This window comes from Trematomus bernacchii, unplaced genomic scaffold (assembly GCF_902827165.1).
Source record: "Trematomus bernacchii unplaced genomic scaffold, fTreBer1.1, whole genome shotgun sequence".
NCBI lineage: Eukaryota > Metazoa > Chordata > Actinopteri > Perciformes > Nototheniidae > Trematomus > Trematomus bernacchii.
In genome coordinates this window covers 1,021,347-1,038,528 of record NW_022987513.1, presented here as the reverse complement: position 1 = coordinate 1,038,528, position 17,182 = coordinate 1,021,347, and the positions used below count along the sequence as shown (strand labels likewise).

Sequence of the window (17,182 nt, the reverse complement as noted above, 5' to 3'; positions counted from 1 at the left end):
TGCATTTTAGTACTTTATTTTTGAGATATCAGTGCAAATGAACACCAAAAATGAAAACATAAAAAAATGAAATAATGTTTCAAGTCTTCACATGAAAAAAATGAAACATCTTTTTTTTATATTCGCTGCTACAAATGTATTTCTCAGATGCACAATGCAGATCTATGATTGTACGTCAATCCCCCGCTATAGCCCCGAGCTCTCTCCCAGAGCTTTGTTAACCAGTAACAGAAAAAGAAAATCACAAAAATATTCAATGCACGTTTATTTTTCACACAATTTAATCATCTTGCTCAACAGTCTGTGGTTATTTAGGGACTGTTCATATTCTAAACGAACCTCTCTGTGATAAAAAAGACCTATTTTAAGACTTGACATTTTCCCCCTTCACCAGTAGGGATACACAGGTAGTTCCCATGCGTCTGCATGCAACAGGCAGCAGTGAGGAGAGTCAGACATTATTACACAACACAGCGCAGGATAGATTATCATAACCACATAGAGACACATGCAAAGAACAAACCAACCAAAAAAGATGGGCATAGCATCCTCTGCCTTTGTATGTACACTTGTACGCATATAATTCATATTTACATATCAGGGCATTAAAAACTAGGGTATTATCTTTTCTTAAACATTACAAAATAGTCATCTTTCATACTGAAAGTACTATTTACACAAATATATTTAACCATTGTGAAAATGTATTGATAATTGAAGAGGCGTACTTCATAGGTATATGTAATAAAAGGATCACAAGACTAAATGAATCAAGCCGTGTCTGACGTTAACTGAAAAGAATACAGTACAAGATACCAGATATCCCTCCAGACAGCCAAATGCTGCAGTGATGATCGGGGCCAGGTACACATATCCAGCTGTTTAGAAAACAAAGATGTACCTGTGGTCTTCTCTTAGTTATCATGCAATTCTTTTGTGAGTTGAGAGACTGCCACGAAAAGAAAAAAGAAAACCACAACAGTTAAAAAATGATGAAAAAAAATCACAAACTGTCAAATTCTCAACAGATCACAATACTGACTTTTTTTTTTAATTACATGCCATTAAATTATTCTTAAAGAACACGGGGACTTCGATAGTGCAAACTTGAGGTGGTGCTTTGTATGAAGAGAAAAGAAAAAGCCATGTGCTTTACACTTGTTGTGTGCATGAAGGAAACTGGTGTAGGTTTACCCAGGAAGGTGAGATGTGTTTCTCAGACACTGCAGCCTGTTAACTGTTGCTCTAGAAACCTATTTTACACAGTTGCTCAACCGTAAGCACTACACACACTTCAACCCATCTGCTCAAATCTGCAAACACAATCTTCACACCCTGAGTTTGCACTGTCGAATATTGCCCTTAAAAGTTCCATTCAAATGAAAGCATAACTCACTGAATTGTGACTATCAAACCTCCATTAACATATTCCCCCTTTATTGGTAATCATGCCACACTGAATCTTGAGAAAAACCAAGACAAAGCATCCATCATGGTAGGATCCTCACTACTGCAGTGTGTTTCAAGGTCCTCCTCTGGATGAATTGATCATGTACATTGTTGTAATAGACCGCTGTGTCTGCCCTAGAATGACTTTATTTGGAATCTTATCTAAAATGGATGGGTCTCTGTCTATCTGAAAATGTTCTGATGGAGTAAATAAATACATGTCCACTGTGCTGAGCGCTAACATTTCCGGTGTCATCAATAATAAATGTTGCTTGAAATGTTCTTTCTAAATGTGTTGCAGTGTATGTCAGGCAACAAAGGGGACATGGAACATTGATATGTTTACAATTCAGATACAAATGAAAAGTCAAACAGGGCCAAATTGTAAAGGAGTACTTGTTCATTGACTAAATGAAATATGTGGTGCATGATAATCACTGATGGGAAAGGTTGTGAGTTAGACAGTAGTTTTGGTTGAATCAATTCTACATGTTGCTAAGATAGACCTGTTTTGTACCATTCCATGACCTCAGTATTTAAAATTGAGAAACCAATGCAAGTATATGAATTCAAACTTGTTCTGTTACACCTTATAAAAAAACAGTTTTTGTATTCTTCGTTATTTGTTCCATCAAACTAATTTGGCAAGTCATTCAAAAGAAAAAAAAGGGAGGGGGGGGGGAGTAAAGTCAGTGAATTTGATTCCGCTTTGTATTTTTTTGTAGTTGATACAACTTCTACTCATATGATTGGCTCAGCCCCTGGCTCTCATGGCTGTGCTTGTCATTGTGGTTGGCTGATTGCGGAATAGAGCTCATACTGTGTTCATATGCATGCAAGTCACTGATTGGCTCTTCTTTGACTCGGACCACAGACGGGGTTCCCTCCGCCTGATCCTGCAGCTCCTTCCTCAGCTGGATGCTGCCCTTCTGCAGCATGTAGTACAGGATGGGGTTAGACCGTGAGAGCCGGGGAGAGTCCAGGTTTGAGTCACATCTCTCCTCCTCCTCCTCCTCCTCATTCTCCTGACTGCTCCATCGTGCAAGGCTCTCGGGCTCCTGCTTGACTAGAGTAGGGTGGTCCCGCATTTGAGTGACTGGCCATGGAGCTGGGTGGTGGCTCCAGGGGGTGTGGACAGGGCTGTCGCCTGCAGGGGGGGTGGGCAGTGGTCTCAGATTACTCGGAAGCCCTGAGTTGAGGGAACCATGGGGGGGCCAGCCGGGCAGGTGGAGGAAGCTGTGATTGTGGGCAGGCTGACTGAGAATGCCGCCGTTAGCCTTGCTGTTGCCCTGCAGGACAGAAGGGCTGGGGGTCCCCCGGGGCTGCTGGGACAGCTCCTTCAGGCAGTTGTCTGAGAGCAGCAGCTGTTTGAGCACGTTGAAGCCCCGACTCTCCCTGGTGAAGGTTTCGCTCGGTGGAGCCTCCTCTTCCTTCACACTCCTCTGATGGTCAAGCTCTTCCTGAACAGCATAAGATGCAAACATGTTTCTGTCGCCACTGTCCACTGCTCTTGGAGAGATGGTATTATTCAAACTGTCAGTCCGGTCAGAGCAGAGGCGTCTCTTCTTAGGACTGGGGCTCGGGTACTCCCTCTGTTCCTCTTTGACCTGCCTGGGCTCGGCCTGCACAGCAGAGCTGGTGTAGTAGGTAGCAGTCTGTTGTTTTAGCAGCTGGCTGAGCAGGCCGTACTTTGCAATGACCTCTGCAGGCCGTGGTTCTATTTTTAAGTCCTGCTGAGAATTTGAGAGGGGGCTATTCTTCTCAGAGCCGCTATGTCTCTTTCGGCCACTTGAGTCCTCAGACCTGGCCGAGGACGGTCTCACATCCTCCATGAACTCAGTCTTGACCTTTACGTCCAAAGGGGTTCCATTGGAGCTGTCGTAGGTGAGGGGGGCTCCAGGGCTCTTCTCGTAGCACCCCCCTGAAACCTCGACACTCCTCCGGCCACTGCCACCAGACCTATCTTTGCGGCTGACTGTAGCAGTACTGGAGCCTGTTCCCAGAAGGAGCTGCAGCACAGTGCGCCTCTCTAGAAGGTTCTCGATCTGTGACGAAGGAGGAGAGGCTTCCTTCTGACTGTAAGGTGTGCCGCTGCCTGAGGGTCCGTCAGAGAATGGAGTGGTGGCGGTCCTGTTGATTGGAGCATTGAGCCTTTCTAATAAGGCGAGGGGTCTGCTGGCATCATGCTCCTGAACCAGCCCTTTGCTGGAGGGGATGGGTGGGGAGGAAGACGCTGTGCCACACTGAGCCAGATTTTGTAACAGTTTACTGGCACTGAAGGCAGGCTCTGAAGTCTTCTCAGCAGGGAAGGGTTTAGACTTACACAAATCCAATGGGCTAGACTGGACATGGGGGGAGGGGTAAGAGTAAGGGGACAGTGCACCACTAGGGTCACGGTTAAGTGAGTAGAGGGGCTGGGCTGGGGCTTCAGATCTATCTAGGGGGCTCTTTGTCCTGGTCTCCTCCCAGGCCACGAGCCCCGTTGGTTGGCCTCGAGACATGGTGGCCATAGTGATATCAAGTGGCAACTCCGGGTGACCTTTGTTTATTTTCCCCATCTCATTGTTTCTGCGCTCAAGAAGAAGCTGCATGAGTGTGACCTTAGAGTGTGACTTTAGGTCTGGGCTCATCTCAGGCTCCTTGTTCTTGCACACATTTGGGCCTGATGGGTCTGGCTTCCACTTGTTTAATAAAGATTCTGTTAGTTTGTCTAGGGAGGAGGTAGAGATACAGGAGGAGGAAGAGGAAGAATTAGCCATGGAAACAGAGGACACAGCAGTAGAGGATGGTGAGAAGGTGGCGGAAGGTTGAGCGGAAGTTTGAGGAGAAAATGCCACTGGGGGGGAGGAGAATACTGTCCTGGAAGAAGAGAGGGCAGAGGAGAAAGAGGAAAGGGAGGAAGAGGGGACAGAGGTGTTGGGCCCTGGGTAATGTGTTTTGGCCCGGCTTCTCATGGAGAGGTCAATGGGAGAGCAGCTGGAGTAGGAACTCTCTGCATCGCTGCTATCTTTCGTCAGACTCCTCTCCTGGATGGAGCACTCGCTGTCCGATGTGACTGAAGAGGAGCCGCTCGCTGGCAGCATGCCGCAGCTGTCCTCAAGGTGACCGTTCTTGGTCAGCTGTTTCTGGTTGTTGTGGTTGTTGAGCAGCAGCAGGAGCAAGCTGCTGCATGTCTGGGGGGGGCGACTTGGACGGGAGTCAAAGCCACGCTTCTCCCTAGGTGTTTGGCTGTGAGTTGGGGTTGGAGCCTTTGGGGGAGTGGGTGGGGAGCTTTGGCCACGCAGCAAAGAGGGGCCCTGAGGACTGGACAGGGCCGTCCGTGGGAGTGTTGTTGTCATTGTGGTTGTTGCCGTCATTCCATTTTGCGTTGTAATGGGTTTTAGTGTATCTGGGGTACTGGGCAGACTTCCCCCCACACTAGGTGGTCTGTTGTCTGGGCCTAGCTGCTGGTTTGCCATGGCAGCTAGTCTCTCGCTGGCAGATCTCCCTGAGAGCTGGGCTTTAAGTGCGTGCTCTCTGGAGTACTGCTGCAGATGGGCCTCACTGGACAGCAGCAGGGCCAGCTGACTACAGGCCACACTGGGCTTGGGTGAAGGTGCTGGACTAGAACGGATTTTCACCATGTTGGCTACCGCCTTCAGACGGTCGGCACAGGACACTGACTCTGCAGTTGTAGGAGCAGAGGGGGGCGTGGCACTGTGCACTGACCGAGGGGATTCTGGTGGGCGGTCCTGGCTGTGTCCCCGGCGACTGTAGGGTGTGATGCTGTGGTTTTGAAGTTTACTCTTCCGCATTAGGCCCTTTAAGCGGCTCGAGGCAGTCCCATACACAGGACGGGGCTCTTTGTCTGCAGGTGGGGCCTTGGAGGGAGAGGAACACTCACTGGGGGGTTTAGTGGAGTGCTGAGACATTGCCACACTCTGAAGCCGTGAGCTGAACGACTGAAGCAGTGAAGCCAACAGGGTGCTCTCCCCAGCATGAGGAGATCCCTCTAGCCCTCCATTCTGCAAGACTCCCCCTTGGCCATTCAGCTCCATTGGGGGTGAGCTCATCCGCTGGGTCCCTGGATCATTCCAGGCTGCAGAGCGCAGTAGGCGGGCCTTTTTCAGGTTCTGCGAAGAACCTAGCGTAGGCCCATTGGTTCCAGCCTTAGGGGCGGTGGGGCCATGGTTGGGCAGTTGGAAAGGCCCGCCTACCTTGTCGCCCTGCTCCTGGTTGCTGTGGGCAGCCTCCGATCTCCCGCTCGCCGTGGCCCCAGGCCCGGCTACCACTGGATGCATCAGTAAACCTTCCAGATAAGTTAGAACAGCTGAATCCTTGTGTGTCTCAGGGCCAGGCTCCTCCCCATGAGTCATGTTCAATACTATGATCCACTCGTATGGTTCAGCACTGCTACTGGGAAACTAGTGTCCACTAGGTCATCTGGCTGACGGTGTAATGGACTTCCTAAGTACCAAAAAGAAGGCAATGGAAAGTGAGTCTGCAGGGAAGGGGGGGGGGGGGGATGCACTGACCAGATGTGACCCCTTTCTGTAGTGGGCAAAGTCAGCACTGTGGTGTAACAGCATCCATGTTTGCAGGCAATCTGGGGCAGGTGGGCCCCCCAGGCATTGTTGTATGCCTTTAAACACTGTAGGATCCCAGAAGGCCGAGCTCCCGGCTTATATGAGGAGCAAGCGAGGAGTCAGCGGGATTTCACCGCAAATATGTTGACACATTCTGTGGCTGTGGATGTTTGGGATGTCTGTCCTAAGGCCTGGCTGAGGTTCCGTCAGTGGCGCCTCGCAGCTTGGCAGATCTCACATGGGGGACCTATGGGAGAGAGAGAGAGAGAGAGAGAGAGAGAGAGAGAAAAGGGGGGAAACTGTGTGAGAAGCAGGGATTTACACGGCACTATATCACATTCATTTCACCACCTTGTCTGCCATCGATGTTACTTTTCAGATTGACTGCACACGGCTCCTTCTCTCTGCACTCTCCCCTCGCAGCCACAGAACAGACGACAAATGTAGATTAGGCCTGAGAATTCTAGCCCACTACCTTGAAAACATTTAGGTCTTGAGCTGTAAGCCCCTCACAGCAATGTCTTTCAAAAGTGAAGGGCCTTGTAAGAGCTGTGAATAATTTCATATACAGCTTGTCATTTCAGTGGATTATCCTCCCCTGCCACCTCCTGCTCCTTATGCACTTGAGCAGCATCTCACATGAAGCATCCCCCGGTCCACACAAAGCCGCAGCCACCCACCTATATGCCCACAAGAGTAAACACAAGCATGAATATGCACATGAAGACCTGCTTACATGTGCATGCATACTCTTACACAGATTAAGTGAAAGCCGCTGTGGTGGCAGCTTACTCTCACCCCACCATTGTGTTTATTAACACCTGGCCACCTGTGAATTGTTGAATAGCTCAGTGCTTTTGAGCCTGAACTGTTTTCAAATGAGAAACAAGATAAAAGCAGTACACTGAAAAAGCTAAAACGTTGACTTTAATTCAATGTATTATATCAACATAACTGTATTAGATTTCACATAACTGTATAAGCAATACTATTACGTTTAAATAAGAAATAATAGGTTCAATTTAATATTATTGCTTCCAACTATCCCAATACAGTTATGTGAAATGTGTTTATATTAAACACTCAATTAAAGTCAATGTTTCATTTAGTTCTGTGTAACTGACTTGATGTGATGTGACTCGTGGTTACGGCTACAGTACAAAGGCGGTGGAGAATCAAAGCAAGGATATAGCTTGTGTGTGTGTGTGTGTGTGTGTGTGTGTGTGTGTGTGTGTGTGTGTGTGTGTGTGTGTGTGTGTGTGTGTGTGTGTGTGTGTGTGTGTATTGAGGGCTCGGGGGTGGTTTAAGGATCAGGTGCACCTGTCACACCACACCACTGTCAGTAGGGCAAGCCAGTGACACTGGGGTGAGCTCTCTGCCAGTTGCCATGACAGTGTCAGCGGCGCTGCCCTGGGAGACCTCTGCTCTGAACCCTGTCAAAGTGGTTTCCGTGGATACAGGACACCTCCGACAGTCCTGGCCGCATCCCATAAAGGTTAATTAATACAGAGTTTCCACCTCGCCTCAGCTGCTGTCTGTGTCCTTCCCCGATGCCGCCCTCACCTTTAGTGTCCGCTGAGTGGACCGACACAGAGGGTCACACACCAGGACAGACACTGATTATGACGAAAGGCCACGGCAACCCAAACGGCCACTAGCCTAAATACTTCACAGAGTTCAGCAGCGAGGGCCAAAAACAACAAGGTAGCAGGCTTCTAATCAGGCTGAAATCCATCTATGAGGCCAAGGTCCACAGGTTGTCATGACAGTGAGGGCGACAAGGTGGCTCTTTAAATGCCACCTTGAAAATTAGCTGGGATTAGACGATGGATTTAGGTGGATCAGTGCGCAATTAAGTCTGAGTAGCAGTAGGAAAACAATCAGGTTGGAAACTTTAAGACCATAAAGCATTGTATCAAATAAAACAATTTTACCGAAATTGGCCCTTAAGCGTCAATTACAGTCCAAGGCCATTTCTAAGCGCATGACCTAAATCTGACAACAACAAAAGCCGACCTGGTCATACTGGGCCATCTGACGTCTGATGTCATGCTAATGTTAGATTGTCAGGATTAGAGCTATTTTCCCGCCAGTAAGCTTAGCGCAATTATAATAGAATGCCCTGTAACACTGCGTTTGATCAGCACAGTAAACAGTACACATGTTTACCTTCAATACAGCTTGGCAAAGTAACTAATATGCCGGTAAACAGCCCCACCCCCCCAGTTATTGAGAGGAAAAATGTAAATGAAAATGAAAAACTGACACGGTTTCAACATGGGAAATGACATTAATCTCTCTGCTGCTGGCAGTGAACCTTTGGAATTACAGTTGACCTTGTCTATGTTTTTGCCCAGAGAAACTTCAGAGCAGAGCAGACATTATGACACTGCACTATGTATAATAATAATAATAACTTACATCTATATTGCACCTTTCAAAACCCACGGATGCTTATTGTATGTATGACAGTGTCCAAAATGTTAAGAGTGTGTTGAAAAACGTTTTAATAAAGTATATAGTAAGAGCTTGTTTAAGATTACCCTACAGTATGTTTGTCCTCCTAAGTCCTACGTTTTATGGTATTTTATATTTTTTTGTTTTATTTTATCTAGTTTTATTTGTATCTATTTGATTTATCATATCTTTTGTAATGTTCTTGTAATTTGAATTATCTATTGTTAATCTGTAAATCCACTGAGACAAACATGTTTTATGATAATAGGCTGTATAAATAAACTTTGATTTGATTATATACAGAGCTGCTGCATTCACTATCTACTGTAAAGAACAAATAACTCTTTAAACAAAGTGCTCTTGAGAGACACATGATGACTGAGTCGGTGTCACACAGCAAGGGCAAGAAGAAATCAGTTGTCCTCAGTGACGGAGCTCTGCGAACAGATAAATGACCTTAATATAGGGAAAGCTGTCCTCTGCGCTGAGCCCTAAAGCACACTCCTCCCTGCTCTCCTCACAATGTGTGATGTGTGCATTACTATTGCATTATCACCCCTGGTCTATACATTGAAAATGACCTTACACATCTGTTAACATGTCATCTCATTCATGGTGGCACCCAAAAAGCCTGACCTCCACCGCCCCACCCCCCTCCTCCACCGTGGGACACCAGAGCACCAATGAGCCGTTTCTGTGGTGATTATCCATTATCCTTGACAATGTCAGCCAATGACAGAGCAAGCACCATTCTAAAGTGATTTTTACCCCTACAGTTGGCCACGTACATGTGGGAGGGAGGGCAATTGATGGGGGGGGGGGGTCCACTCTGCGTCTATTCCTCTCTGTGTTCCGCTCCTCTTGTAGTTAAAAGACACCAGAAACAGTAAAGGTCACTACACTCAGCCGCTGTCTAAGTTACATAGAATTGCCAGAAGGCCAACGTAAAAATGTGCGGATGCAGGTGTCGGGAATTTAATCTCAATGTGACCTTCATTTCATTCCTTCATTGACCTCCAGATTACACCCACTCCACAGTCCACACACACACACAGGAAGGAACACACTTGCTTGTAATACAGCCTCCTTTTTTTTTATCTTAAAAATAAGTGGCTTTCTGAATGACCTTCGTTGCCTGGAATGGTAATCCACTTAGGCCATTTAAAATGTATGAGACCAAACAAAAGAATTAAAAAGGGGAAGAGCCAAAGGAGCGGCAGTTAAAGTCAAGGTCATTCATTCCGCCAAGGCTTTTTCCACTTGACGCAACAGCTGGTGTCCATGCAAAGCTCTGGGCGTTAATAAAAAGTGACAATGCTGCCCAAGCGGTGTGTATTACTAATGTCTGACACCAGCCTGGCAGATGTGTTCTCCCTACATTTAAGGGGAGTCAAGGTTAAAGGAATTTAAAAGGAGAGGCGATGCCTAAACAATATTATTTCATGTAATCTGCAGCCCAGCCCTGCTGCACACTCTCATCGGGGTAGCTCACTTACACATGCTGCGTGACCGCTATTTGTAAATTCAATATGGCCTGACATGATTAAATAAGACAAAACATAAGCTACCTGACCAAACGTGGTTGTCCCGAGCCTCCACAAGTGACCGAGGAGGAAAGTTGAATTAAAAGCTCTTGTTCACCTTGAGAGGGGTAAACAAGAGAATAACACGGTTCTGAACAGCGGGAGAGCTACAGCAAAGGAAATGTTTTTGCAGATAAGTCAATCAGGACAAAATACACAGACCTATGCACACCCACACAATGAGAACTAGGGCACTGTGACCCACTTCTAAGAATGCATTGAGCAAACAAGCCATGCATAGCAGACATGCCTCCGCGTGGGTGTACCACACATAAAGGAAATGTGATACATGAATGCTGAAGACTGCGACCTGTTGTGTTAAGTAGCACAGGCCATCCATTGGGAGGAATCATCCCATTCTTGAATGTGAGGAACAGTGTGTGAATGCTAATATCTCAGACAAAATGGGATAGAGTGCTCAAGGCTCGGCCTGCGAATGGCCTTGGATGAGGGGGCGGATTTTAACTCGATCTGTACTCATCAGTACAAAGAGTTCTTGGGGTTAGGAGAGAGCATGCATGAATGCATGCACACTGATGAGTCATCTAGCCAGTTCATAGCCCAGCTGATGGGGGGGGGAACCCAGCCAAAGTAGCCAGTGGAAGTGATATCATGGCGCGGATCAGAGCCCAGGACAGTCGCTCCCCTCTCCTTACATGTCCAGGCTCGCATGGAAATGTTTGTGTCCATAGTAAATATTTGTGTGCCATTTGGAAGACCCACCCAAGGGCCATTTCCTGAGCGGCTGAGAATTAGTGCATCAATTAAACACACACACACATCCCTTCTTAATGAGCCGTGGCCACTATTAATCTATACCTCATTCATTTCTATTGGGCTCCGAGGTAATCTTCTGCTTACATCGTCCGTCCAAAATGGGGCTCATTTCCCTCTCGAAACAACACACATTTTCCATTTGTAAACACTGGTGCTGGAAATAGGAACAGATGATTGCCCCACGGCCGGCACGCCAGCAGGCAGAGCGGGGCTCTTGAAGCAGACTGCAGTGGTGATGTCTGAGGGAAATGGGCCACTTTGCAATTGAGATCAAATGCTCCACTGTCAGGCTGCCCTGAAAGCTGGAGAGGAAAGCAGCTTTTCCATAATATCCTTGGCATCCGCCCTAAGAAGGCTTTTGCCGTGAGTCAGCAAGATGTCTATCTTTATTGGGTTAAAAGAGTACTGCTTTTTTCTTTTCACTGCGAGTAATTCGGGATGCGTTGGAGATATATGGCGTGTGACAGAGGTCTGAGGGACAGACAAATACAAGGGAACATCTCTGCTTTCATTATGCCTTTCATAACGCTCCCATTGACCTACTTTCTGTTTTTTTAAATCATCCTAATGCTTGAGGGACTTGGAAAAGGATATTAAAGAGCAGGATGGGCTGTGAGGGGGACATTCCATTAGAATCATTAATAACGTGGTTTGTATTTTATTTAGAATATAATCATATTTAATTCGGTAAGAATCCAGTCCTATTCAATGAAGCAGTGTGGTGACACAGATATGTCTATATATATGTAAGCCTAACTGGTAAACTACCTTAATGTTCCCCTGCACCTGAACACATCCCCCAATCTCAGTGCTATAAAAAGACAGAGTAAACCCCCCGTCGGTATAAATAAGTAGGCAGGTTTTGTTATTTTTTGATCTAGCTTAGTAAAAATAACCTCTTTTATGCCTCCTCCCCAGTCAACACGTGTTGCCCCAGTCCAGAGTGCTTCTGACAGGTAGTTTCCCTAATTACCGGTCTGATTTCACTAGCCGGGTGAAGTTTCTGTCATTATTTAGTGAGTTGTAAGCTATTGACTGAGTTACCTCCTAATGAAATGCTCTCTGGTAGGAAGTGATGCAGTGTTTATGTCTAGGGCTCTCATTATGAAAATGAAATAGGGAATTTAGTCAAATTACGCTTTTGCATGCTCAGTGCGTCCGGCCATCACGTGCAGCGCACAGTCCTCTGAGCACAAGGATAACATGCTTTTTAAGGCTTTGATTACATAAGTGGAGTGAATATATCTGATCGTTTTTTTATGATATTTCAATGAACCAGCAGACAGTAGCCAAAAGCAACGTTTATAACTTGTTATCACCATCTGTTGGTTTTTGTTAGCTTCCTGTTGCCATGTTGAATGTAGCTTGATGTTGCATGCTAATTTAGTCGTTTTTTTTCCCATATACTTTTCATTGTAAAACATATCTTTTTTAAATTAGGATGAGTTTGCACATACCCCACTTTGTCGGCTTATTACTCAAAGCACCTTTCCCAATTATTTATATTGCTCGCTCCTAACACACTTAGCTATTTTATCTACCTCTGGAACAAGCTAAACTAGTTATAAATATATTTATTCTTCACTGTCGGCCTCACACATTACTGGATCAGTGAGCTGCATGAGATACTGACAGGCTGTCAGGAGGGAGAGAGAGAGAGAGAGAGAGAGAGAGAGAGAGATTGAGAGTAGCAGACCGAGACGAGAGGAGAGAGAGCATGGATGAGGAGACGAGGAGAGAGGATAGGAGAGATGGAGAGAGACGAGGAGAGACGGAGAGAGAGAGACGGGGGAGGTTGGGAGAGAGGAAAAGAGAGCGCTTCCCCGCTCATTTCTCCCGTGTGTATTATCCAAAGTTAATGTAAACTTGAATAAGTACACTCATTTGAATGTAATAATTAAGTTGGTTGTTGTTTGTGGAAGCTCCAGTGAATGAGCCCCATTAACTGAGTTTTAAACATCACTTTAAATGGAAGATTTAAAGTGATGTTTAAATCTTCCATTTAGGCCCCGCCCGCTCGATCGGATTGGCGATCGGTATCGGCCGATACTGATTCCGGCGATCGGCCCCAAAATTGGCGATCGGAGCATCCCTAAATAACATGCATTAAACACTGAAAAAGTCTCAGCCGAATCCAAACAATAAAGTTGGTTACAAAGAGTCTGAAACAGAGCAGAAAAGCATCTGTTGCTAAGTTTGCCGTTCCCACTAATGGGCATTTTGGACTGCAGGCTGTCCATGGTAATGAGCCAGGCTTTGTCTTCCTTACTTTAAACACAACACAGAAAGGCCTAAACCCACTGTTTGGTTTGTCTATATAATTGTACTACTTTTGCTCTGATTTACAGCATTAGCAACTAGTCCCTTTATATCTTTTTTAGTCCTGTTTTCCAACTTGAATATTCCTGGGCATTTTTGCAACCATAGTTCTAGACAACTTGAAATGCTCCTTGGGGAAAAAACCTTCTTTAACCCTTAGATGCATAAGTGGGTATTTTCTGACCCGGTGAGGTGGTTTTCTTAGAGTATCTTTGTAATTACATTTTTTTATCATTTCATATTCCAGCTATTCCTCAAAAAACATGTTTTGGATATCATGCCATTCACATTTTTAATTTACATTTTAAGACATTGTAGTTTTTGTATTTCTACCCCAAGCTTCCATAAGTGGGTCAAAAATGACCCGCATGCATTTTCTATGGAATTTCGTTTTTTTTTTTCAAAATGTAAAAGAAATGTCTAAAATTATAAATAGTGAAAAATTAATATAAAATATTTCTAGTGTGAACCAAAATATAATACTAAATATTATACAAGTGATTTTTCTTAACCAAAATGGAAAGAATGGCATAAAAACACATATTATTCTAATACGGGTCCTTTTTGACCCACTTATGGAAGAGTGTAGGGTCCAGTCACTCGGGCATCTAAGGGTTAAGTTGTGAATATTTTATATTCTGAAAAAATACCTATTTTGGAATGGGGATAAGAAATGACAAAAAAAGCTTTGGCCGGTGTTACACAAGCGTGGTGACGCTACGTTGTAATTCAGTTTCAAACCTGGGCCAACACTTGACTAAAGCAGCTAGTAAAGTGGACTAATACAATGGAAACCAGGGGAGGGTCCCTGTTACACTAGTTCATGAATCAACTCTACTTCTGACTAATGAATTGAATTAAAAAAGTGATTCTAAATGAAAACAGATTGCAATACAGAACTCTATAATTTGACATTTGAAAAACTCAATTCAAATCGACATCACAAGAAACTCTTTGGAAGTTTCCAACTCTACAAGATAAAAGGATGACTGACCCCAATGACTTGTTGGGGATCTAAAGAGGATTTAAAATAATATCTTTGTATCAAAAGAAAGATTGTATGCAAACACACTTGACAAAATAAAAATACAGTTTTCTCTGAGGATTAAATAGAGCAGGAAGTAAGGCCAGTAACCATAACCTCTAAAAAACTCTCTTTTTGACTTAAAGTCCTTTTCCTGATGATCCCCAATTGAGTTGGAAATAAATCCATATCTTATAGACATGAGGGCAGAACCCTCTCGATCTAGCTTGACCTCCTCCTTATATTTAAGCCTTCCCTTCACAAGTGTATTTCAAGCTAACACACACTCTCCTTTACTTGTGCTGCTCTGTCTTTCCAGTATTTGTGGACGGGCTCTGGCCAGGAACTCTAATACTTAGAACTGCATCCTTTTAAAACAGGTGGACTAGATAAGACTGGGCATAATCTACTTTCAATAGTCACATTCTTTCAGATAATAGAGGGGTCATGATTCTGTTCAAGCAGTGAATACAAATCCAACAGTCAAGTTGAAGTGATCAGGGCTCTGAATACAGATATCACAGTGAGACAGAGAATAGAATCATTTAGAAGTACAGTAACTAAGAGAAAAACGTCTTTCTTTACAAATTGGTCCAGTGAACAAGTAGAGGGACAGAATGAAGTGAACAGAAGCACTGTATCTCAGTCTGTGGGTGTCAGTGTGCTGTCATTACTCAAACTACTGCTGGTGATCTATCCAAGCAGAGGTTCATTCACCTGTGAGACCAGGTGTCATTAGTCCCTGTTTGAGTATCTACAAAAAACAGCATTGCTAAAAAGCCTAACAACTCAAAGTGAACCAAAATAAGGAATAGGTTGTCGTTGCAACGTTTAATCGACAAAAGTCATGTATTGCATTTTGCAATATTTGTGCTTCGTTAGAATTGATCAGGTTCTCTTTACTGTAATCAAGAGATACACACTAGCTGTCAGCCTGGTGCACTCCAGAGATTGTATTCAGAAGTATTCAGGTCTTTGACTAAAGGAAAAGCAGCAAAACTACATTTTAAAAAGACTCTATTACAAGTAAAGTTCTGCATTCAAAAGTATCGGCATCAAAATGTAAAACAACAAAGGTAAAAGTACTAGCTGAGCCTTAGGCCCATGTCAGAATTATACATATTAATGACTGGATTATGATTATTGAGATATTAATGTGTTCATCAAAGCTGGTCAAAGTGGTGCCAACTTGGTATTTGATAACATGTATAAACTGCTGCTGGATATTTGAACCTATAATAATATGTCTATTATATGTATTTTTTATTAGCTAATAATCCGAGCATGTACAGTAACTATTGCTGTCAGATAAATGTATTGCTTTAGAATGTACAATATCTGCTAGAGGTTTAAAGTAGCACATTAACAACATACTGGGATAAAATACATGTTACTACTTGAAATGATACTTTGTGGTACAGTACTTTGTGGTACAGTACTTTGTGGTACAGTACTTTGTGGTACAGTACTTGAGTAAATGTACTTGCAGCTAACTGAAGCAGGTCCCTTTGGTGAAGGAGATGGAGAGGACACAGAGAACGAGCCGGTAGTAAATGGAATAAAAAAGTTCCCAACAAAAAATCCACTACAAGCCGAACGCTAACAGGGTAGGGGGGGCAGACACACATCACGCTCCGTAGCTTGTCATCCTTAGCTGTGGAGGCTGATACAGGTAAAGTGCAGTAATCAATTTGCTCTCCTGGCAGGAGCGCTCCGTTGGAATACTAATCAGCCTCCCCCCCCCCCCCCCCCCCCCCCCCCCTCTTTCTCTCCATCCCTCCTCCACCGCCCCCTCTGCTTTTCTCCTTCCTTGTTCACCTTTCTCATGACTTGACACCCCCCCAGTGCCCCAGACCTGACCAAATGCTAAAGGGGGGAGAAGGTGGGGGCGCTCTTCTGCACAGATAACTGCTGCCACTAATCAAGCCTACGTGCACCGGGGCGTGGGATTAAAAGAGCTTGCACAGCTTGACTCAGGCACTGAATGGTGTTAGCGTGCGCGGGCAAACACACACCGGGTCAAAATAAAAACCTTTAGGGGAAGCTGCTCGTCCCACAAACACACGCGCCTCCACAAGAGCAAACAACACAACAAGGTCAACTTAAAAGCTGATGTTAGGTGAACATTCTCGGGCTGTAAAAGAACACTCACAAGAAGATTAGATCTAAATTTACTCCGCAGTCAAAACGGGACAGTGGTGAGCTATCTCTCTGAACACATGTCACGCAGAGAGCTGCAGTGTTGTGCGCATCGAGAGCGGAAAGAGGAACAAACTCAGGCGTGAAGCGACAGGGCCGCGATGCCTGTTCATTTCTCATCGGGAGGCTTACAAGAGGGGGGGGGTCACAACACCACCATATCAAACATACCAGAGTTGCCTGGAGGCTGTAACAAAGCGTCATCAATGTTACACTGCGTTCACACAGACACTCATGCGCGCGCAGGCGGAATAAGTGTGTGTGTGTGTGTGTGTGTGTGTGTGTGTGTGTGTGTGTGTGTGTGACAGGGGCAGAGAGAGAGACCACGCCACCCTATGCATCAGCAGGGATATTTCATTATGTACATAACGAGTGCCATTAATCGCTCTTAACAAGAGGACACAACCTCACCTTGGCAGTCTCACACACACAGCAGGAAGGTAGGGGGGTGTTGGGGGGGGCACTGGATAAAAATCCACAGTGCACACAGAAATTAAAATTCACCACACTCGAGGATCCGCCGCCTACTTTTGACCGAACGCGGCGGCCCCGGGGTGAGGTGGAGGGGAGCCAGCAGGCGTATAGGAGCTCATCTGAGAGACACATAAAACACATAAAAGAGTGAAAAAAAGACGAGAGGGGGGGGGGGGGGGGGAGAGGGGGTAAATATATAAATAAAAAGCGGAGGGGAAAATGCCGCAGTGGCGGTTGCCAGCGGGGGCTCGTGCCCTTGACATACTGACACGGGAGGAGGGGGTGGGCGGGGGGTGCTGTCATGTGACACTCTTGTCATTCGCCTGATCACCCGC

At 45.3% G+C, this 17,182-nt stretch overlaps 1 protein-coding gene across 1 annotated transcript in view; it reads right to left on the bottom strand.

Annotated features, from left to right (window-relative positions):
* Window positions 1–17,182, bottom strand: part of nrip1b (nuclear receptor interacting protein 1b) — a 43,311-nt gene continuing 26,129 nt past the window's right edge. The window contains exon 2 of the mRNA XM_034112962.1: window positions 1–6,261. Coding sequence (XP_033968853.1) covers window positions 2,187–5,804 — 3,618 coding nt within the window. The 5' untranslated portion in view covers window positions 5,805–6,261 and the 3' untranslated portion in view covers window positions 1–2,186. The remainder of the gene's footprint in view (window positions 6,262–17,182) is intronic.